Source organism: Macrobrachium nipponense, chromosome 4, assembly GCF_015104395.2.
Source record: "Macrobrachium nipponense isolate FS-2020 chromosome 4, ASM1510439v2, whole genome shotgun sequence".
Taxonomy (NCBI): Eukaryota; Metazoa; Arthropoda; class Malacostraca; order Decapoda; family Palaemonidae; genus Macrobrachium; species Macrobrachium nipponense.
This window is the reverse complement of record NC_061100.1, coordinates 126,467,431-126,492,346: the sequence shown is the minus strand read 5'-3', so window position 1 is coordinate 126,492,346 and position 24,916 is coordinate 126,467,431. Positions and strand designations below refer to the sequence as shown.

Here is a 24,916-nt window from a genome sequence, read left to right as displayed (position 1 = left end):
AGCTGTTTTGGAAGGGCTACAACATCGCTGATGCAGTCTGGAATATTGCAAGTCCTTGGGACGAGGTGAAGACGACCACTTTAAATGGGGGCTGGAAAAAACTGTGTCCACAATTTGTGCACAGTTTTGAAGGATTTGACCAGGCAGAAGTGTCGAGACTGTGACAAGGAAAATCGTAGGGCTAAGCAAGAGGCTGAAACTAGATCTGGAAGCTGAGGATGTTACAGAGCTGCTGGCATCCCATGGAGAGGAGTTGTCATAAGAGGACCTCATTGAGCTGGAGCAGCAGATGATTGAGGAGGAGTTAGAGGTACCAGACCCAAAACCCAGGGCATTAACTCTCAAAGGCTTGTCAGAGGGTTTTACTCATCTGGAGAGAGCCTTGGCTACTTTTGAGGGAGAAGACCCTAACGTTGCCAGGTCTGACAGAATCCGGAGAGGGATCATGGATTTGGTAACTTTTTACAAGGAAACCCTGAAGGAGACGCAGGTGAAGAAAAGTGTGCAGTCTAGGCTTGACACTTTCTTCCACAAGTCTCCAGTGCCACCTCCCACTCCTAGTCCTGGTAAGGAATTCTGAAATCTTTTAATTTATTTTGTTTACATACTGTAATATAAAATGTACATACGTATACTAATATGAATGTGTTAATTTTTTAATATAAATGTTAGTGTATTGTAACTTCATTAATTTTCATCATTTGTATTTTATTGCAGAAGTTATGCCAAATCCAGATCCCCCTGTACTACCTGGACCCTCCGTAGCAGCCCGTCCACCTCTAGTAGGTAAGGAATTTAATTTTTCTCATTTTCATGTTGTAAATTGTTTGTACTACATTATAACTTACATACTATGTACTATTACATAATGTGTTTGATGTTGCATAACCTAATATTTTTCTTTATGTATCATTCCAGAACCCTTAGAGTGATGACCCAGATGACCCTGAGCCTTTCCGTGATTTTGACGTCTCACCCTATTCATCAGGTACGGATCCTTAACGATTTTTTTATATGTTTTATAAATTGCTAATAGAAATTTTATAAAAAGTGTATATACACTAAGTACTACATCCACCTTATTATGTACCCTATCATTCTTTCCAGATCTAGATCTAGCCTCCTCAGAGCCCAAATCAGTTGACACTACTATCACCTCTCCAACTCCATCAGATAAAGGAATTCTTCATTTTTTATATTGTACATATGTCAAACAATAAATAATACTACATATACCTATTGTATGCAGCAGTTAATACTCTATCTTTTTTATTTTTTATCATTCCAGACTCCCAAGCACCTGCAAATTCCACTCCATAGCCCAGCCATTCTCATCTAGTACACCATACCATGCCCATCCCAGTAAGCAAGCCAACCACTAGAATTTGGTAAGCAAACTTTTTCTTATGAATTTTTATACATTTTATTACATATGTAATATGCACAAAGTGTATATACATTAGTATATATTTAGTAAATGTAACTTTACTAATCATATGTACATTATCATTCCAGACTGACATGCACCTTGTACATAAACCAGACCTCTACATAGCCTACATCTTTTCATTTCACTAAAAGTAAGGAATTCTCAACTGTTTTTAATGTGTATAAATTGTTAATTATGTAACAGTACATTTTGTACTTAAGTGGTTACATACTGTCCTTTAATATTCTATATCATTCCAGGCTGCCCATCACCTTTTCAAGCTCCCTCATCCTAGCCTGTCATCTGTATAAAGCACACTGAAGTTAGGTATGGAATTCATCTTTTTTTAGTTTTTACTGTACCTAGTACTAAACATAGCTTTCTGAAATATACCTGAAATAATATAGAACTTCTATTACTGTACATACACATACGTCCTAGCCTGTAATTATCCTTACCATTGCAGGCTCCCTACACATGCATACTATCTCCATCTCCATCTCCCACAACCTAGCTAACAGCTTTGAGACTCACTAAAAGTTGGTAAGTATGTAAGGAATTCCTAACTAAGTTTTATACTTGTTATATCTTATAACCCACTGTATGGTATATGTACTACTGTAATAGTATACTTTATAGCATAGAGGACTACAATACTACATATTAATATAATATTTTTTTTACATTCCAGAATCCCAGAACCCCTGAATGATGTAGGCTATGTGGCCACAAAAAACTTTGTCCAGGGTTACATAGCACGACAACTTTTAACTAAAAGTAACGAATTACATACATTCACTCTTTTACTCTTGATATACTCTACTTTACATATTGCATTCAGGACTTTGTGTAGTATTTTGTACTAATTGTGTACTTTTACCTTCCAGAACCACCATTTTTTGGATGAAAACAACTCCAGATTGTACATAAAACTTCAGGAAACTACATGTAGTGTACCCAAAGGATTACAAGTAAGGTTTTTATAACTTTTTTTATTAGTTTATGTAATACATTTTTCCGACGTCATTCCGGCTTACGACGTGTCTCAAGAACGGAACCCCCGTTGTAACCTGGGGACTGCCTGTATACTGTTTGGTAGTTTCATTAGTTGAAGAGAGATAATGAAAATTTATGGCTTACTGTGTGCTAGGAAAAGTGATTGTTTGGCGATCGTTCGGTACTCGTAAGTGCTGAATGTAAACAAACGGTTGGAAGGTTTTTTTTGTTTTGTTTGTGTATTATAGTTAATGATTAATTAATTAATTATTTGAAATGAGTACATACTGATTATTTATGCATTTTATTGGCATATTCTAAGCTTTTAGCTTCTTAGGTTTAGATGTCAGAACCATAGACTAGGCAACAGCAGCAACTGCTAACATAGGCTAGGCTTATTGCTAAGGGACATATGCTAAAGTCCTAATATATGTAGTAAAAATGATATTTTCATGATAAAATAAAGTTTCACATATACTTACCGATCAGTTACATAGCTTATAGCTTCTTACCTATGGCAGTCGAAATTCAAATTGTTGGCGCCAGCGGCGTTGCTATCTTAAGTATAGGTGATACAAGACCCGCCCACATCCGGGAACCCTGGGTACTGCTAGCCTTCTACCGTCAATTTCGTGTTTAGCCGCCACGTCCATCTGTGGGGAGGTGGGTGGGCTTTGATTATGTAACTGTTCGGTAAGTATATGTGAAACTTTATTTTATCATGAAAATATCATTTTCACATAAGTGATTTACCGAACAGTTACATAGCTGAATCCAAACTACCCGGAAGGAGGGTAGAGGTGGACTACATAAAAATGACAGTAAGACCACATTAAACCGCAAATGTTGACAGTACCCTACCTTGTGATGAGAGGCAGCTGCCAGAAATACTGCCTCTGGTTAGCGCTCTCATCACTCGTAGGAGACGTGGCAGGATAGGCCAGGGTCGTCCCTACTTAGTGGGATTTTGTAACCATGGACAAGACCGTTGGTTGACAAAATATTAAAAAACAGATAATGCCCTTGCCCTGGGCTGCAGAAACCAGATAAAAAACAACAGACCATCACCTATACCAAAAATAATGACATACTCAAAAGTAATAAATAAGATCTGGAGGTTCTCCAAAGTACTATGAGCCTCCAGTCTGCCCACGACTCAACAACCTATAACAAGGCGAGGAGACAGTAGAGGATAGAAAGTTCCCCTATGTTTCCTTTCCCAACACCATGCCCGCTACCGACAAAGGGACCCATTTACAACAACTATCATAGGTAACCTCTACATTCTTCAGGTAAAATGAGGCGAACACAGATCTCGATCTCCAAAACGTAGATTGAAGAATCGAGGAAAGCGACATATTGTGCTTGAAGCTTAAGGATGTCGCCACTGCACGTATTTCATGTGCTTTCACCTTAAGCACATTAGAGTCTGATCTTGGACTTGAGAGTGTGACTCCAGTATCAGACTTCTCAAAAAGAACGAAATAGCGTTCTTGGAGAGGGGTTTTGCAGAATTCTTAACCGAACACCAAAGTCGGTCGGAATTACCTCTAACGGATTGTGTCCTTGACAGGTAACATTTCAGAGCTCTGACAGGACATAGTAAATATTCTTCGTCCATCGGACCCACTATATTAGATAATCCCTTAAGTACAAAAGATTTAGGCCATGGGTTAGAGGGAGATTCGTTCTTTGCTAAAAATTCGTTAACAAAAGAACAAACCGCATTACGATTTTTGAACCCCACCTCTTTGTGGATGGCTTGTAACTCACTCACTCTTCCTGCTGTAGCCAAAGCGAAGAGAAAAAAGTGCCTTCCTCGTTACATCTCTCAAAGACGCTTCACGAAGTGGCTCGAATCGTGAAGACATCAGAAAAAGTAAAAAACTACGTCCAAGTTCCAGTCCACACTATCCTTCTTGGATACTTTTACTGTATTAAAAGATTTAAGTTAAATCTCCAATATCCTGGGTTAGAGGAGATGTCAAGCCCTCTATGCTTAAACACTGAGGGACAGCATAGCTCTGTACCCTTTAATTGTCGATACCGACAAGTTCTTAACTCTTTAAGGTACAGCAAAAAATCAGCTATTTCTGTCACAGAGGTTTTTAGAAGACGAGAAATTATGTCTTCTGCACCACGTCCTAAAGACTCCCCACTTGGATTGGTAAAACGCCGCGGCAGAAGAGCTTCTTCGACAGTTAGCAATAGCCTCTGCCGCTCTCCGAGAAAACCCCTTCGCTCTGACGAGTTTCCGGACAGTCTGAACCCTGTCAGTGCCAGAGCGGACAAATTCTGATGATACCTGTCGAAGTGGGGCTGTTTGAGTAGCGAGGATACTGAGGAAGAAGTCTGGGATGGTCTATAACCAACTTGAGAAGGTCTGGAAACCACTCTTTCCTGGGCCAGAATGGTGCTACCAACGTCATAGACACATTTTGATGTGAGAGGAACTTGTTCAACACCTACTCTGATCATTCCAAATGGGGGAAAGGCGTAAACGTCTAGAACACCGTCCAATCCTGAAGCATTGCGTCGGTCTTTCCAAGCAAGAGGATCTGAAACTGGGGAACAAAAGATCGGAAGTCGATTGTTCCTCGACGTGGCAAACAGATCCACTGAAGGTCTTCCCCAAAGTTTCCCACAGTTCCTGACAAATTTTGTCTTGCAATGTCCACTCCGTGGGGAAGAACTTGGTTTACTCGACTGAGTTCATCTGCCAGTACATTTAACTTCCCACCCTGTACAAACTCGGAACGAGGGAAATATCCCGATCTTGAGACCAGAGAAGGAGATCTTCTGCGACTTTGTTGAGGGAGAATGAATGGGTTCCTCCCTGATTCCTGATATAAGATAGAGCGGTGGTGTTGTCGGAGTATACTGCCACTCTCTTTCCCACGACCAAAAAGGAGCGAATGCTTGCAGACCGAAACCAAATCGCCTTCAACTCCTTCATGTTGATGTGATTCAATCTCTCTTTCTCTGACCATAATCCTGAGATCTTTTTGGTCCCTAGGAGAGCTCCCCAACCTCTGTCCGATGCGTCGGAGTATAATTCTACGTCTGGGTTCCTTAATGTCAGGGAGAGACCCTCTTGCAATCTTTCCCTCGACATCCCACCATCTCAAGTCGTTCTTGATCTCTTCCGACACTGGGAACGAATACGTGTCTGGTTGAGACTTCCGACAGCAACTCGCTTTGAGATAAAACTGAAGAGATCTCATGTGAAGACGACCCAACTTACAACGTCTCTACTGATGATAACGTCCCTAGAAGACTCATCCATTCCAAGGCGGAGGAGGACTGACGATTCAGGAATTGGCTCACTTTTTTGAGGCAAGATTCTATTCTTTCGGGGGACAGAAAAAACCCGAAAAGTCTGGAGAGTCCAGAAATCCACATCCCCAAAAGGGGATCTTCTGGGACGGCACTAATTGAGACTTCTCCAGGTTGATGAGAATTCCCAATTGACTCGCTAATGACAGTCTCTTCCGTAAATCCTTCACGCACTGTGTCCTCGAACCCGATCTGAGAAGCCAGTCGTCCAGGTAAAATGCTGCATTTATGCCCAACATATGCAGCCATTTCCCCAATGGAGCAAGAACACGAGTAAATACTTGAGGGGCCGTCGAAAGGCCGAAACAAAGGGCTCTGATTGATACGTCCTCCCTTCGAACACAAATCTCAGGAACTTCTTTGAACTCTGGTGAATCGGGACATGAAAGTAGGCGTCCTTCATGTCCAGGGACACCATCCAATCGCCTGGGCGAAGTGCCGACATCACAGAATGATTTGTTTCCAATATTGAACTTTGTCTTCAGCACAAAAAGGTTCAATGCGCTTACATCTAGCACTGGCCTCCAACCTCCCGAGGCTTTGGGAACTACAAAGAGTCTGTTGTAGAACCCTCCCTGAGAACTGTCGAGGACTTCCTCTATTGCTCCCTTCTTGATGATTGCATTGACCTCTGCTGCTAAAGCCAAAGCTCTCTCTGATCCTGGAGAATATGCTGTTAAGCTGATTGGTGTATCGGAGAGAGGAGGATCTAAAACAAAAGGAATCAAGTATCCCTCTCGAAGAACTTGAACTACCCATTGCTCTGCACCTCTTTGACTCCATTCTTCCCAAAAAAGATGGAGTCTTGCCCCTACTTGCACGTGAAGGAACGGCTTCTCACTTGTCCGAAGGTTTGGGGGGAGGTTTCTTTGAGGACTTGTACTGTGGACGCAAATTAGTCCTGGGTCGTTGCCACTTAGGTTTATTCCCTCGAAAGGGATGCTTCTGAAGAGGAGAAGACTTAGCTCCTGTCGGAGTAGGCTCTTTTTCGGACGTCTGGAAGACTGAAGAAGGAGATCATTAGTAGATTTCTTTTCTAAATCCGATAGAATTTGTTGAATGGTTTCTTCAAAAGGAAAAAGATGAGATTTACAGAGAGGAGCAAACATGAGAGCCGACTTCTGGTTATTAGTGACTCCTTTAGACACGAAAGAACACCACCTTTCTCTCTTCTTCATCACTCCCATTGTGAAAAGGGCTGCTAATTCTCCTGAACCATCTCTAACAGCCTTATCCGCACAGGACAGAACTCCTAACCAGTCTGTGGCAAAATCTTCTTCTAAAGACTGACAGTCTTCAATCTTGCGAGCTAAAGAGGCAATAGTCCAGTCCAAAAAAGTAATTTTGTCGAAAAATTATTTTTTCCTATATACAAAACTAGGTTGTCTAACAAAAGGGATATCCGCGGGAACGCGCCGCCGCTACCGCATACAAAGAGTTCAAACTTGAATCGCTGTACCTGGGTCTGGGGTAACTGCGCGGGGTGAGCCCGGGCCAGCTTGGGTAGGTCATTGTGATACCATTCTTTGAGCCGTTAGAATACTTAGCCTAAACAGACACTCTTCAAAAGGGGGGCCATAACTCAAAGAGGGGTGGATGAGGAGGGCCATTAATCGTTAGACAACCTAGGTTTGTATATAGGAAAAAATAATTTTCGACAAAATTACTTTTGTTCCGACTAAGTACAAACCGTCGGTTGTCTAACAAAAGGAGACTCGAACTGAGGATGGGAGGTGAGTGACCTGAATGACCCCTTTTGAAGAGCCGCCAATAACTTCACACGACCTGATGTTAACCCAGACCCCCTACTCCTCATGACACTTTACACGGTAAGGATTCAATAGGGGAGAACCCAAGGGGCTCCGGCTGTTGTCCTAACCTATGGTACTAATACTCACTCAGAGAGCTGTTCCTGAAGGATTCTTAGCCATCATTCTACTCTCCAGGTAAGTCAGTAGTGGCCAAGTCGTGTCATGGACAGTACAGTCATACGTAGGATATTACCAGGAAAACTCACTCATAACCCCTTACATTCGGCCAGACTTAGGCGGGGAATTGCTGGGAGTGTGTGTGTGTATTTCCAAATTGAGGTACGCAGTGCGGGTGACCCACGCCTAGAGGATCTCTTGGGCTGCGACAATGGGGCCCAGAGAGAACACTTCTAGAGATTTGAACGTAACTTCTGTAGGTAGAAGGAGGTGAAGGTTTGTTTGACTCTTCCAGGTGCCTGCTCTCAATACCTGACCCACTGAGAGGTTCTTCCTGAAGAGCATAGAGGAGCCTATGCCCCTAACTTCGTGAGGCCCCTCACTTTGGCATTGGTACTTCCCTTGTTTTGCGTAGGCCCTTCTTATAACCTGTATGATCCAGAAAGGGAGATGGTATTCTTAGCCACCTCTTTCGGATGCTTGCCCGTGGCCACGAACAGCCGTTTGATAGCCGGTCTGAACTGTCTCGTCCTCTTGAGGTAGGCTTTCATGGCTCTGACCGGGCATAGAATCAGTTCCTCTTTGTCAAAACCGGTAAAAATCCCCCAAGGAAGGAATGGTAAAAGAGGAAAACATCTCCTCTGGCTTGTATGGGTCTTGAGGCTTGGCTACAAAGCCAGGGACAAACGAGAACCCCATCTCCCTCCAACGCCTGGTGTGTGACACTTCGTAGGACAGCGCGTGTAGTTCGCTGACCCTCTTCGAAGATGACCAGGGCTAAGAGGAAAAGGGTCTTCAAGGTGAGGTTCTTCAAGGAAGCTGAATGTAAGGGCTCATAGGGAGGACCTCTCAAGGATTCCAGGACTAAGGCTACATCCCAGTGGGGAGTCCGTAGCTCTCTCGGGGGACAGGTCTTCCTAAAGTGCTTGAAGAGCAACAAAATTTCTGGAGATGCAGCGAGGTCCATGCCTTTCAACGCGAATACTTGATTTAAAGCCGCTCTATAACCCTCCACTGCCGATATGGATAGTCGTTTATCCTTCCTGAGGTGGTGGAAAAAACTCGCTAGTTGAGGGATGGTGGCCTCGTCTGGGGCAATGCCTTTATCTTGACACCAATCTTGAAACCGTCGCCACTTTCCCTGGTACAATCTGCCTGAGGAAGGTTTCACAGGATTGGCCATGGCCTCAGCTAACTGCCTGGAAAAAAACCTCTATCGCGGAGGATTTTGATGACAGTCTGAACCCGTGTAAGCGGAGGGCCGACGGATTTGGGTGTAGGCATCCGTTGTGGTTTGGGCGAGGAGATCTATTCTGCTGGTAGGCTTACCGGGTCCTCTAACTGAAGATCCAGCACTTCTGGGAACCAGGGGGCTTCCGGCCACCAAGGAGCTACTAAAGGTTACTCGCAGGTTCTGCGAGTAGCGAATCTTCTGAAGGATCTTCTGGAGGAGGGGAAAGGCGGAAAGGCGTAAGCGTCCAGGTTCTTCCAATCTTGCAGGAGGGCATCCTCCCCCGCTGCCTGCGGGTCTGGGAGTGGGGAGAAGAACACTGGCAGTTTCCTGTTCCAAGCGGTGGCAAAGAGGTCTATCGACGGAGAGCCCCACCTCTTTTAATCAGGCCATCTGCTACTTCTTGATGGAGGGACCACTCTGTGTTGATTATCTGTCCCCTCCTGCTCAGATGGTCCGCCCAAACATTTTTCTTGCCTGGAATATATCTTGCCTTGAGGGTGATGTCCATTTCCTCTGCTAACTCCTGGATTTGTACTGCCAGGCGACAGAGATCCAGTGAGACTGTGCCCCCTGTTTGTTTAGATATGCCACCACCGTGGAGTTGTCTTGACATTAGGCCCACCGTTTTCCCTTGAGTTGAGACAGGAAGTGCTGAAGGGAGAGGAAGACTGCCTTCAATTCCAAGACATTGATGTGAGCTGCTTTCTCTTCTTCCGACCACAGGCCGCTCACTTCTTCCTCCGTCAGGTGCGCCCCCCACCCTTCTTTTGATGCATCCGTGAAGAGAAGAATCTCTGGGTTCTCGGACTGAGAGAGATGCCCCCTTGGAGGTGGGAAGGCACCATCCACCACTCAGGGACTTCCTTACTTCTTGGGAGAGAAGAATTTTGCTGTTGGGGTCCCCTTCCTGAGGAGACCATTGTTTCTTGAAACAGCCACTGAAGCGGCCTCATACGCCTTCTGCTGTGAGGCACTAGTCTCCTTCTATTGAGGCCATGTGTCCTAAGATGGACTGGCAGAGTTTTGCCGTGGGAGGGCTGGGCCCCAAAGCTCTCCGCACTTGAGATACTAGGCCGGAGACCCTGTTCTCCGAGGGGAAGGCCTTCATGAGGGATGAATCTAGTGTCATTCCGAGGTACACCAATCCTTTGTCTGGGAGTGAAATCCGACTTGTCGACATTCACCACCACTCCCAGTTCCTGAACGAATGACAAAACTAGCTGAAGGTGCTCCGCACACTGCGCAGCCGTCTCGGCTAAGATGAGCCAATCGTCCAGGTAGCGGAGGAGACGGATGCCTCTTGCGTGTGCCCAAAACTGACACTATCTTGAAGACCCTGGTGAACACCTGTGGGGCTGTGGCGAGGCCGAAGCACAGGCAGTGAACTGCAGAGTCTTTCCCTTGCTGACAATCCTGAGGAATTTTCTGGAGGAGGGGTGAACAGGGACTTGGAAGTAGGCATCTTGAAGGTCTATTGAGGCCATGAAGTCTCCCTCCCTGACACAAGCTCGAACGGAGTCTGCCGTTTCCATCCGAAACTTTGTCAGAGAAAGGAACTTGTTGAGGGGTGAAAGGTCTATGACCGGCCTCCAACCCCCTGTTGCCTTTCTACCAGGAAGAGTCTGGAGTAGAACCCTGGACCTGGATCCTGAACCTCTTCCAACGCCCCTTTCTGAAGTAGCTTGGATATTTCCTCCTCCAGGGCCCGTCCGCGGTCCGAGTCCGGTCGATAGGAAGGGACTTGGATGGGGGTAGGGGATAGAGTGGGTGTAGACTGGAAGGGAAGACGGTAGCCTGACTTGATAACCTGCAGGGTCCAATCTTCCGCTCCTGCTTGCTGCCACACTTGCCAACTGGCAGCCAAGCAACCCCCTACCTTCCGCTGACGGGCAGGATCTGGCCTAGAATTTCTTGCGGGGACCTCCCTCTCTTCTGTTGCCCTTCTGCTTCCGCTCCTTTGATGGAAAGGGACGAGTCTTCTCCCTATGGAACTTGTCCTTCGACACAGAGTAAGGTTTCTTCTCCTCTCGCCTACGCACGGGAAAAGCCGGTCTCTGCGCTTCTCTTACCTGTTGGCTAATCTGTGGTGCTGGCCGTGGTCTATGGCCCGGGGTTGCGGAATTGGAGAGAGCCCTAGATTGGAGAGATCGCTCCTTCTTCTCCGCTGCCTTGCGAACTGCTTCCGCAGGAATAAGTTCTTTCTGGAACAGCGGGTTTTTCCGTAAGTCCGGGAGGAGGTCTCTCACCACTGGCGATTTGGCCTCCTTGAAGGCATTCTCTCTCCTTTTCACCTCCATATTAGCCCACAGGACCGCTAAGTTGTCTGCTTGGTGCGAGAGTGTCTTGATCCCACACTGCATGAACGAAGACAAGTTCTGCTGCTGCTGAGGCTGGAGCTCGGGTAAGAACTGCGGAAGTGCTGCCAGTAGACGTTCCATCCACGAATTCGTAGCGAGGGCCAGAGCTAGAGCGCGAATGAGTCCTTCGGTTTCTGAGGGAGAGAGCAAGAGGTGCTTTTTCTGAAGGGCGTCCAGACTGACATCTAAGAGATCTGCAAGGTCCCTGGAATATGCAGACTCCCTTAGTTTGTCACCTGTTGGCCTATAATACCTGCTGGCCCCCTGAGCAGGGATAGGAAGCCACCTCTGTTTCTCAGATACCCTAGTTGGTGAAGTCGTGGCTTCTCGGGACGCTCTAGCCATGGCGCTTAGCCTAACCTGGTTGCTCCAGGGGAGGCTGACCGAGGGGAGGGGGGCTGCTTGGATTCTTCAGGTTGAGCACCTTATGCACCTCTGACTGAAACTCCTGGTTCAGTTCCTCAGTTTCTGTTAGGCCATTGGCGCTTCTAATCAACGACAGAATCTGGTTGAATGATAAGGGCTCGGGCTCCGCAGGTGAGCTAGTCTGACTGCCGTCCGAATCGGGGTCAGAATCGGGCTCCCCCTCGGAGCATGAATCGGGCTCGGAATCAGAGTCAGAACTGTCACCCAAATCTGGAAACAGTTCCTCTGACTTCTTTTCCAAAAGGAACTTCTTCCTGGCTTCTTCCATCCTACGGGCAGACTCCTCTAGACTGGTGTTCTTCTTCTCCACTTGCTGGGAAACCTCCTTTTTGGAGCTTAAGTAGTCCTCCACCGCCTGTTTGACCAGGTTCGCAATGTCCAGTGCGGGAGTGAGGACCTGGGCCACTGTACCTAGGCTAACTGATGGAGGTGGTGCGGAGGTACTAGGCTCATGCCTAGGCTTAGCTTTTTCGGGCATCAACGCTGGCACTGGTCTCTCAGCGCGACCTAGGCCTTGCGGCATCGAAAGGTCGCCATTGATGCTCCTCCTCCGAGCGTTGTGGCTGGCTGGCTTCTTGCGTCGGGTTTGCCGCAACTTCTGGACGGGGAGGGGGCCTCCGGCTCCTGCGAGTTGGGTCCCGTTCCGGGCTCCTTAGCACTGTCCTCAGGATGGGAGGGTGAGGCATCAGGTCCGTCACCGGATCCCTCCTGGGGCTGGACTGATTGTGCCCGAGAGGAACAGGGGGGGTAACCTTGGCACCTTGGCACCCGGCTGTGTCTCGGTACTGCTATGGTCATACCTAGATAGTTCGGTCCTTTAGGCTAGGCGGGAACAAGCTCTCGGTTGCAGACCCCTTCTTGTTACGCTTCGAGGCAGGAACATGGATCCCAGCCCCTAGGGTAGCTTCTTTCCTCTTACCTGCTTTCCTAGCCCCCGACGACGAAGGTTTCTTTAGCCTAAGTTTCTTGGGAAGGACACTAGGCTCACTAACTAGGTCCCCCGTTAATAAGGAGGAAGGATTACTAGGCCTAGTGTTCTCCAATTGGGCACTATCCCCCTCACACACGTCCTTAGGCCCCACAGTAGTCGGCCTAGGCCTAGGCTTATCGGCATCAACATTAGCGTCACTGAAAACACTCTCATGGCGCCTCATAATAGAGCCTCCACTGATCATTTATTCCACTTGCAGCACAGGTTGAACACGATGCATCAGGGGAACATTCAAAACCCCTACAAGCAATACACCACAGATGAGGATCCGAGGTTAGCGAAGGCAAAGATGTACCGCAACGCATGCCATCGGAAACACACACACAAATCCTCCCCGAAAAACCCACCATAGATCCGCCTTCCATACTTACAGGGAAGTTAGGATGCTAGGTAATACTAAAGGATAAATAAAAGGATAGGAAAAGGGCACTGGGGAAGCACTCAAGCACAGGATGTCAAAGATATATCACGATAAAGAAAGACTACAGTCGGCGGTCATGCGTTGTTTATCTCAAGTCGGGTCAAGGCGGAAGGTGTTGACACGACGGCTACCGCGAAAAGAATGGTATCACAATGACCTACCCAAGCTGGCCCGGGCTCACCCCGCGCAGTTACCCCAGACCCAGGTACAGCGATTCAAGTTTGAACTCTTTGTATGCGGTAGCGGCGGCGCGTTCCCGCGGATATCCCTTTTGTTAGACAACCGACGGTTTGTACTTAGTCGGAACAAAACTAAATACCTCAAATACTTTAAAAATATTCTTCACCAAATGGTCCAGCTCTGAAGAAGAAAACAAAATTTTAGCTGACGAAAAAGCTGCTCTTCGGTGTGAGTCCACTAAACCGGAGAAGTCTCCCTGGGAGGAGGCAGACACTCCCAAAGAAGGAACTTCTCCAGTTGCGTAGAAGCGATACGCTTTACTCTGAAGCTTAGAAGGTGGGAAAGCAAACGAAGCCTTACCTGTTTCCCTCTTCTTAGAAAGCCACTCTGTTGACTCCTTAAGGGCCTGCTTCGAGGACTGAGAAAGAACCAGTTTAGGTAGACACGAATACGCTGTTTTCCTATCTTTAACGAACATTGAAGGCGGTGAAGACGGAGAAGCAGGTTCAAAGTAATCTGGATAAGTGGACAGGAAAAATTTAAGAAGACTCGAATAAGCCGACGAATCCTTGTCATCTTGATCCAAAGCTTCCTCTTCAGACTGCACGGAAGCAGAGTCGAAATCAGGCTTATGTTCTACCCCGGTGGAGGATTTCAACAAACTCATAAGATCCTGGAAATGCTTCTTAAATGGAGCTAAGGTAGAATCGTCTAACACTGTAGAAGTCGATGGTCTTTCAGTCGAAGAACGATTCTTTCTAACAGGTGAAGTCTCCGCACCACGAGTCGACACAGGCGAACAACCAGTCGAAATTCCTATCGACTCACGGCGAGGGGAGTCGAACAAAGACGAGCGAATACGCTTCTCTGGACAGTAATACGGAGTCGAATGAGGCGACCGAGCCGAAACTGCGACCGAGACTCGCTTGGGAGAGTCGAGCGATCGTGAATTATCACAAAGTTTAGTCCGAGAGCCATTGCTTTTAGCCGAAAAATGCGACTGCGGAGGAGATTCACTAAATATCACATCCGGAGCAAAACTACACGAAGGTTGAGGACTCCAATGCCTCTTAGACTTCTTAACAGGAGTCGGTGACGAATCACCCGCAAGAATCGAATGTCTTTTTTAACGGTCGAGACACCAAATCACCTCGCCTTTTGCGCACTGGCGATTGCACTTCGAATCAGAAGACAGACGAGAATCACAAACACTAACACCTTTCCACATCTTTTTGGACGACAACCGCGAGTCGACGGAGTCGACGGCTGACCGTGGGCAAAACTCCCCCAGACTCCTTACGACCTCCGGTATGTTCTTTCCCGGTTGCGGGGGAGCGGGACAGTGACCTTCGTCTGGGAGTCGAGGGGGAACGGACAACCGCCTCCTCAGGCGCAACATTAACACTTTGCACTGCACTAGATTTCACTGTACTATCTACGAAAGCTTTTTAAAAGACATTCCTAACTTCATAACTGATTCAGCTAACACTTCGAACTTTTTATCCATCTTAGACTCAAGCAAGGCAATGGTGTTGGGTTGGGCGAAAACATGGGCAACTTGAACAGGGGTAATCAAAGGAGAAGTAGGAGGACTATTAATTGGAGAAATATTCTCTAATAAAGGAGAGGCAAGGGAAGACTTATTTGTCTCCGAAGGAACAGGAGTAGTTTCTAACCTATTCTTACTACTAGCCCTAAGAGCTGCCTTCCTCTTCCTATCTTTCTCCATTTTCTCAGCATGCGATCTAACCGCCTTCCATCCCTGTTCATCCAATTCTTTACATTCATCACATGTCACATCCATACCATTACAATTTTGTCCTCTGCATTTAGTGCACTTAGAGTGCGGATCGTGACATAACTTAGCTAATCTTGTTTTGCAGCCAGCGCTGCAAAACCTTACAGCAGATGAACTAGAATCTGACATAATTAGCAATAATGACGAAAAAACTGAATAGAGATAGCTAACTGGCAAGAAAAAACCAAAAACTTGTACATCACCAAACAAAAACCAAAATCCAAAATGGCGACGCAGGAGACTGCAGCGAAAATCTCACAGGTGTTACCCCGTGAGCGGCAGAAACGAAAATTGACGGTAGAAGGCTAGCAGTACCCAGGGTTCCCGGATGTGGGCGGGTCTTGTATCACCTATACTTAAGATAGCAACGCCGCTGGCGCCAACAATTTGAATTTCGACTGCCGTAGGTAAGAAGCTATAAGCTATGTAACTGTTCGGTAAGTCACTTATGTGAAAATGGGGTTGAACATTACATGCAGTTGAATATTACTCAAGTATGTACAGTATTTTGCCTTTTTGGAGTCATATTTCTTCCGTCGGATCAGCGTGGTAACCCTAGAACATGTGTTGTAAGCCTGGAAATATAATTTACTGGGGTGTTTTTGTAGGGCTTGGAACGGATTAGCCATTTTACATGTAAAATGCGGTTTAAGATACGAAAAGCTCATGATACGAAGGCCGCCTCGGAACGGATTAATTTTGTATGTCGAGGTACCACATATGTAATGTAAAGGAGAAGGGTAGGGAAACTTGTCTGAGATGCTATGGCCATGTAATAAGAAGACAGGAGGTGGAACCAATCAAGGGAACTAAGAACATGCTAGTGATGGGGAGGATGAGTGTGGGGCATCAGTGAATCAGATGGATGGATGTGGTGAGGAGGGATATGGGTGAGTGGGACTGGGGGAAGAAGATGAAAGGAATCGAAATAGATGGAGAAAATTGACTCGGGCTATACAGCAGCCTTAACATGATTGCCCCTCAAATACAGCCAAAGAAAATGGGTCCAAGCACAGATTAGAGTGAACACTGGTGTGAACACTTGTGGGGCTGTCAACAACCCAGAGTGTAATGGCATTATATTAATGGATTATGGCTGAGGATGAAGATATAGTTTAACTTCTAATTCCTAATTCATGGCTTGTTTATTTTAGTTGATATGTTTGTTGTTGTTAAAGTCACTGTTCACTATCTCTTTAGTGAACCTTTTTCATTTCAGATAGAAATAATGAGGGTTTGCCCCAGTTTACATGGAATGTGAAAGCTGCATGGTTAAAGAAAGCAGAGATTTACAGAAGTAAATAAAGATGGCCATTTCAACAGACTATGTGTTTGCAAAGTAAAAAAAAGTTTTGAAACAGGATGACCCTAAGTCAGTGCAGAATGCAGCAATACAGTATACTACTAAAGAAGTGTGCAGCTTATGTTCGTGTGGAGAGGGGCTTCATCATGAAATCTATTAAGAGACCAATTGGAGTCTCTCAGTGTATTCTGAAATGGGAGTATTGTAGACCATTATTGTGGTATTGTTAAGACTATCTTCCCCTGTATTTTCTTAAGTGACAGAAAGTAAGCATTACTTTTTTTTATGGAGTATTGTTGACCATTATTGCGGCCTTGGTCTGAAAAAGAAAAGAAGTATATTGTTAACACTATCTACCCCCATATTTTCTTAAATGACAGAAAGTAAGTGTTACTTTTTTTTTATGAAGAATAAAAAAAGTGTGAAAGAAACTACAATCACTGGACAAAAATCAATATACTGTATATGTAAGCATAAAGATATGGTAATTGTCATATTAAATAGAGAACCAAGAAACATAGGATGCTTTACAAGTCAGAGGAACTGCATACATACTAATCTTAACTCTATAAGACTTTTTATGAATGTTTTGATTGTATTTGTGCTGAAGGCTTGTTTCTTTTAGTAGAAATTGTATGTATTCACTGGTTTCTGGTATATGTCTTGTTAAATCATTATACAGTAATTTTTTTCTGACGGCCATCATAGTTTTAATGGAAGTTAACATTTAAATAAAAATTGAAGTAATACAGTATAGTGATTTGTGTGTTCTTATGTTTAAGTAAGCCAATTTATTAGGCAAAGTTGTGCTGTCACAGAGATGGACTGTTGAACGTGCATGAGTTTATCTTAACAGAGTACGTAGTATAAGGCTTAGAGTCTTTGTTGTTATCCTTTCACAAACTGCTGTTTCGACTTTATAAACAGCCATTGATTATAAAAACCTTATCAGCAATATTCTGGCCTTCACAGGTATATCAACTGCATGAAGTCCCCTTCTATGATGGAACCCAAGATACAATAAGTATAACGTTTCCGCTACGCACCAAGTCTCAAAGATGAGTCTTACAAAGGTAAGAAATCAAAGACCATTATCCAGCTGCCTCAAGTAATAGGTTCTAAAACCACCAGTGGAACTCTGAAACCCATATATATGATTGCAAACCCCTTATGTAACAAAGTACTATAGACATGCTGATAATACAAAACCTCTTTATGGCCATAAAACCATCAATTAGTATTTGTTATAATTGAATACAAAAAAATCATGGATACAATATGTCTTATACAGAACAGTATTGATAAGAGAACATTTTAACTAAATATCAATGAACAATTATGATTACATATCCTATTGAACAGTGCATAGCACTACATGCACAATAGCCTGGAAAAGGAGCATCAAGAAATATAAAATGAAAAATGAGAAAGAGAGAGAGAGAGAGAGAGAGAGAGAGAGAGAGAGAGAGAGAGAGAGAGAGAGTTACAAGGATTAGGATGTCTCAAAGACTTGTTAGTCCATCCGAGGAGACATCATGTGCTGACTTATCTGTAAGAGCAGGTTTTACTGTGCCTTCACAGTGTCCTAATAATTTTGGCAAGCTTTCTTTTAAACTCTTCCACACAGTTGCTGTTTACAACTTCTGGTAGCAGTTTATTCCACGTGTCACATATCTTGTATATAAAGAAGTTCCCACAATGGGATGTGTTGTATCTCTTCAGTTCTAGTTTCCATCCATTATTTCTTGTCTGGTTTTCGTTTAATGTAAATAGGTTACTGTCTACTTTTGTTACGCCTTTCAGTATTTTAAACGTTTCAATTAGTTGTCCTCGCAACCATCGTGTTTTGTGGATTTTAAGTCCTTGGTAATGATGACTCCAAGGTCCTCCTCTTGTTCTACACTATTTATGTGCTTCCAAGCAGCATGAGGGTTGTTTGTTCCTATTTGTAACACTCAACATTTATCTACCTTGAAAGGCAGTTGCCATTTTTTTTACCACTCTCCTATTTCTATTAGATCATTTCTTAAACTTTTCACTGTATCTGGGTCTGCTGCATTTACACCTAGTTTGGTGTCATCTGCAAATTTGGCTATCCTGCTAGTTAAGCCTACATCAATGTCATTAATGTAAATCCAAAACAAGAGAGGGCCAAGGACAGAACCCTGGGGAACTCTGCTTGTTACATCTGCCCACTCTGAATCTTCACCATTTATTACAACTCTCTGTTTTCTATAAGTTAGCAAGTCTTCGACCCAGTCTGCTGTTTCACCTACAATTCAGACAGCTCTAACTTTTGTCATCAGTTTCTTGCGTGAGACTTTGTCAAAGGCCTTTTGAAAATCTAAGTAGAATATATCTATTGCTCTACTACTGTCGTAAATACCTAGCCTGTTATGAAAATACTCCAAGAGGTTTGATAGGCAAGATCTGTTTTGTCTGAAACCGTGTTGGCTATTTAACATTAAGTTGTTTCTATCTATGTGATCCACAATTTGATTTGCAATTATGGACTCAAAAATCTTGCAAACAACCGACGTTAGGCAGATTGGTCTACAATTTCCTGGCTCTTCTCTTGGACCTTTTTTGTAGACTTGGGGCACATTTCCTAGTTTCCATCCTTTTGGTGCCTTTCTTTGTTCAGCACTTTTCCTGTAGTTTATGTAGGTGAGGGACTATCTCCTCTTTTAGCTCTTTAATTTCTCTTGGATGAATCCCTTCCAGGCCAGATTTGAACTGGTTGAGTTTGTCTATTTCGTTTTTAATGTCTTCTTCTATAAATATTATTTTGTCCAGTTGTTCTGCCCCTTCATATTTAATAGCAGGTTCCAGTATTGAGGTAGTGTTTTCTTTTACAGATATGTACTGAACACTGTAACATTGACTAACACTTTGTTTTGATGATGTTTTCACTTGTGAATTATTTATGATTACATATGCACCCAACTATTCAGTGCAGAGCACTAATTGCAAATTGGTCTAGAATAATAATTTTTTTTTGTTTTCATAATTTTATGTAGTGATAACTATGACAAAACACCAAGAACTGAAAAATGAGAAATGACTCAGGAGAGAGGGAAGGTGTGTGTGTGTGTGTGTGTGTGTGTGTGTGTGTGTGTGTGTGTGTGTGTGTGTGTGTGTGTGTGTGTGTGTACATTACACATTACAGGCATGTTTCTCATGTGATAGCCAATATTTTCTATAGTAAAATAAGGTTTCTTTGACCAGTGAACGGTCCCCCTCTCCCTGTCCTTCGTGGTATCTAACACACCGCACTTACAGTACTGGAATGGAAGGAAATGAGACATCACCTGAAACTGTTTTGATCATGTTTTTGGTTGTTAGTTGTATGGCGCACATGATTTCAATTTCATTTATAATTTTTTTTGTTAAAGTTTTCAATTTTTTCAATGAGTATCCATATAAGCATGAAACTGTGTAAAAGGAACAAGTGTATACTGAGGGCCAACTGTATTTACATAACATCCATTACTTTTTCTCCAGCTTTAACATATTTTATGTATTCTCAGATTTGAATCAACTGCACAACTGCAAGAACAACAGAATCGAAGTGAATTCAAAATACTTTCTACACCTCTTTCTAACTGGTTGTCTTTGAAAACTTAAGTAGAGTACTAGTGTATTTATTTTTATCATTTTACACCAAAGTTTGCTACACATTAATTTTATTATTTGATGTCTCACTGATCAAACTATAAGAATTAAGGTGAAAATTATTTTATAATCTATTTATTATACCAAATGATACTGACAGTATACGTATTTTATTACTAGGCTGACCCAGATGTCCTGACCTAAAGCTATAATATTTTTCCTCCTCCCCATCCCCCTAAGATAAACGAAAATTGATAACACCCGAGGAAAGCCGTCACACAGTCCCAATTCTCATTCTCACATGCCATTTCTAACAATATCTTATAATTAAAATATTCCCCATAATTATTATTATGTTTCTGTGTTCTTTTATAAAGAATAGGAAGGCAGTCTTTCAATTCCTGATTAGTATAATGAGCATATGTTTGAGTATCACAGCTCCACCCTTCCCATATCCTCCTTTGACCACGTAACCAACGCTGGACAGACTATAGTGTCATATTGTTTTTGCTATTTAGTTTTAATACAATCTATTCATAAAAAAACAACATAAGTAATCCTTAAAATGAGATTTAAAGTAGTCTAGAGGTAGCACAGCCTAGGCTAGCCTATTACTACTCCCAATATATACACCTCTGAAATGTATTTGCATCCTCCTTGTATGCACTGGTGTGAATCAAAAAGGGGATGCTGTAGAAAATTGATGTCTGCTCTTGGCATATAGTAAGCCTATGTGCTTTGTCACAAGACTTCATGCTGACTGAAGTCCATAAACAATAAACATCACTGCTGAATGTTTAACTGTTTTGCTAATGCTTGTTATACTTAAGCTATAGGAGTGTAGTACTACTCTGTTAGTACCTAATTCAGGATAATTAGCTGCAGCTTAAACCCTAATACCACTCTATCATAAAGCATGGGCATACATGATTAAGGACCAATGAGCCAAAGAGGCTGGGTATTACCGAAGGACAATGCTCCCATTCCATGGCCATCACTGAAATTGAGGTCATCATCAGGTTGGTAACCACAGTTTGTGTCACCCCGTTTAGCCTATGGATCATAACACCTGGGCTTCCCTTTGTTTTAAACATTTAACAGCCGCAGTTGAATGCAGTAAAAGATATTCATGCATAACAACACGCGAGCCTTTGATTCAACTCGCAGTCATAGCCTAGCCTAATGGCAATGCTTACATGTGTGCACCACAACTGGGTTACCAACTGTATGAGCCCAACCCTTGAAGTAAGACAGCGTATGCCCTGCTTCTATTTAACATATTTTCTTTTACTAACCATCAAGAATAAACTATACATTTAATCTTTTTTTGCAACTCATACAATATGCACTTCGTTCAAAGCTAGGGATGATGATCTTGAATCTATGAAACTACAAAAATAATGAGCAGTGATGAAAAATTACTTTTTCATCAAAACCATCAAAATAATCATATGGCTTTTATTTGGGCCTCTATTTAATTTGAAAAACTTTCTGACATGTAATAAAACAAAAACTTTGTTCATCAGTAAAATAATTACATTTTTAAACCGACTTTTAATCATCTATTGGTAATTACAAAAAACAAATATTAAAAGGCAACATACATATAGCAAATCTGTATATAAGCGTAAAGTTAAACCAAAATGACTATGAACATGTAGTACGTTTTCGGCATTGCCACTTTTCCCAGATTTGATTCATAAACCTTTGACATAACTTAGGATCTAATGTAGATGTGGCAAAAATTCTGCCATATATCACACCAGGTCAAATATGGTAAACACCTTGACACTACTGTTCTGAGTTTCTAACACTGAATATGTAAAATGAGCGAATGAACCAATATTTGATGATGATTAAAGATGATTTATAGTATAAAAAAAATAAGATAAAGATGATCTAATTCTTAATCAACTAAATGAATAATACAAATACCCAACATGTAGCCAAGACTCGCTGATGAAAGTAAATGCTGCAATACAATAAATAAAATACTATTATTGGCTCCTCAAGACAGTAAAATAAGTTGGCCTTGTCCCAGAATGGTCTTTTTCTTCTGGAAAGCCCGTGTGAGGGATAGGTGGGATTTTATGACAGGATTAAAGAACCCCAAGTTGAGGGATGCAGATTAACTGTATAGTTGGATCATAAGTCAAGAAAAAGTTTGACAACATAGCTGACTACAATGCTAGAGTCATTTTGGTTTTACTGTCGTTACCACATACATAAACCCAACTGAATTTTAATTTTTCTTGTGGCTTTCATATAAGCAAGTTTTAAATATGTAATACTTTAAAGTATCCTTTTATATTATTTAGACACCATGAAAATTAAAGATTACTAATAAACAAAACACCATGTGAATGCCCCCACTGATTTCTATGAAAAAAGTATTTGTGTTTTATCTGGCCTATAACACAGTCATAATCAAGCCTTGCTTTTGTACACTAAAAAAAAATTTTATGACCTCTACACAAATTGGTTTTAATAAAAAGTTTATCAAACATGATGGGTACTTCAGGAGGTATCATGCAGATATACATTAAAATACGACTGATTTAACTTTGGACCATCAAGCTTGAGGCTTAGGTAAATAAGGGATTGGTAACAATCTTCATACCTTCATGGCCATGGAAATCACTTTCAGTGAAGGATTCCAGTCAGGACTATCCCTCAATGAGAGAGAGAGAGAGAGAGAGAGAGAGAGAGAGAGAGAGAGAGAGAGAGAGTGTTCCATTTAAAATATATAAAGGCACTCCTCTGTTATCGGGTGGGGTTCCGTTCATGGCGGGGTGCTGATTGGCAAAAAACTGGCATTAACCAAAACTTGGCAATTTATGGCTCATATGGCACCAATAACTGCTTAATGGTGCCTCTGTGAGGTATGTTACAGTGCCATAACTCTATTGGGCGCCTGGTGCCGATAACTGAAACTCAGCGCGTTATGGTGCTAGACTGGAGCCATACAACCAGATTGCCATCAACCAAGGACTGCCTGTCCATGATGACAACCTCAGCTATGGACATTCTGATTAACTGCTAGGCCTTTCATATTGTTATAGTTTTCTTAAGGAAGCAATGTTATTGGGTACTTTTGGTTTTTTATTTGATTTATATAGACTTTTGGCATTATGCCAAGCACTGGGGCAACTAAGATCATTCAGCGCTGAAACAGAAATTGACAGTTAAGGTTTGAAAGGTGTTACAGGAGGAAAACCTCACAGTTGCACTATGAAACAATTGTTAGGGGAGGGTGGACAGTAAGATAAAAGAATGAAAGGTAACTCTAGGCAATAACTTCACACAGACTGCAAAGACGGTCCCAAGAATACAACACCCACTAGGAATTGGGGCTTCAAATGTGTTTTGCCGTGTTTAGTACTGCCCTCTGGTGGTTAATTACAGTCAATCCCCAAAAAATAATGGTAAATTCTTATTAAGCAACCAAAATACTACAGGAAACTGTGATTTCCAAAGAAATACCCGGCGCTTACTAGTTATTACCTAGATCTACCGAAAGAGAATAAGAACAGAGGTAGTATACAGTAAAAGGAATAAACGTAGTTGCAGCTAGGGGGCGAAGGGACGCTGCAAAGAACCTTAAGTAATGCCTACACTGCATCAAATGAGGTGCACTGTCGGCACTACTAGCCTATACCCCTACGGAAGGTACTTTTGGCGAGTTATTTGGTTAGTAGTAGGTACCATCAATAATTCTGCTGTCAAGTCATCCTGATTGATTGAATTTTGATGTCACACCAATTCTGATATTAGGGTTTACCCAAACTCTCAAGCAATGGCAATATGGTCTTTGGTGAGATAGGTATACTAGAGATTTAAGGATTTCCATAACTGCCTAAACAAACAACATTGGATATCTAGCCTCTTAAGAAAATCAACAAATGGAAATACTTTTCAGTGCAAAGCTTATTATACTAGGTACTACAATAAAACATCCTGGGAGGAGCACTTACAAAGATTAAAATGGGCTAAAACGAAGGCAACTTAGGGTGGATCAGGATGAAGGCAACCAGGTTAAGGCTGGGTTGAAAATAGGTATAGGGTACTATAGCTAGTCACAAGTTTCATATTAGTCTTGTGGTCTTAAATCAGACTGCTTCTGATGGACACCTCAGAATCTAATCCACTAGGTAGTGGTTATAAATTCCGAAAATGCAAAAAATTCCTGCTCTAACCTAAAGTAGGGCAGCTAGTATACAAGGCCACATCGACCTCCTTATGTTGCTGCATTCAGTCTCTTTGAAGCGTTTTCACAAACGACGTGGCCAAGTATAACCCAATAGTTTAATTTGGGTCTACGGAGGAATTACAAATAGGTACGTAATCTATTTATGCGTTAGGGATTTCTATAGAATTGTCTGACGCAGCTTACGGAGGTGATTAGTAATCACCTTACTAACCTACTATAATTGGCAACAACAGGAATCTCAAGATATTAAAATCACTAATACCAACTAAATACATTTGAAAACGACAAGAGCATGAAAAGCTGTATGCAAATGAAACACTGATATCCTTACGTCGAGTTTTTGTTTGCTCGTGATTTGCAGGTTGAGGAATCATTTTTACGTCTACGACTACAATTCAATCGACTTGTTGATGGTCGCTCGAAATGTCAGAAGAACGACGAAAGTCTTTTAAAAATGACTACATCGACTTTATTTATCCAGTTGGTCAAGTCATTGATTTTGGCAGCTAATAGTCTTCATTTCTTTACATTTTGATAAACTATTTTTAGTTTTGTCTTCTTAATGTTACCGTATGATAATAGCAAATCATCGGTGCCAGTTGTACAGGGCCATGAAAAATAAAATGTTAACGACGGCATCATTTTTTTTTCTTTGGCGGACGAACGACTATCTGAAAAATTTATTGCAGTTA

The 24,916-nt window shown here is 42.7% G+C and overlaps 1 protein-coding gene across 2 annotated transcripts in view; it reads right to left on the bottom strand.

The window, feature by feature from the left end:
* LOC135211140 (cell cycle control protein 50A-like) overlaps nt 1-24,697 on the bottom strand; it is a 136,411-nt gene extending 111,714 nt beyond the window's left edge. Inside the window, exon 1 of one of the 2 annotated variants that reach the window (XM_064244300.1) lies at nt 24,556-24,697. In XM_064244300.1, the coding sequence (XP_064100370.1) occupies nt 24,556-24,598 (43 nt within the window). In that variant the 5' untranslated portion in view covers nt 24,599-24,697. Of the gene's footprint in view, nt 1-24,210; nt 24,281-24,555 lie in introns of those variants that run through there. The other variant, XM_064244299.1, reaches the window with a different exon arrangement.
* Nucleotides 24,698-24,916: the final 219 nt, after the last annotated feature.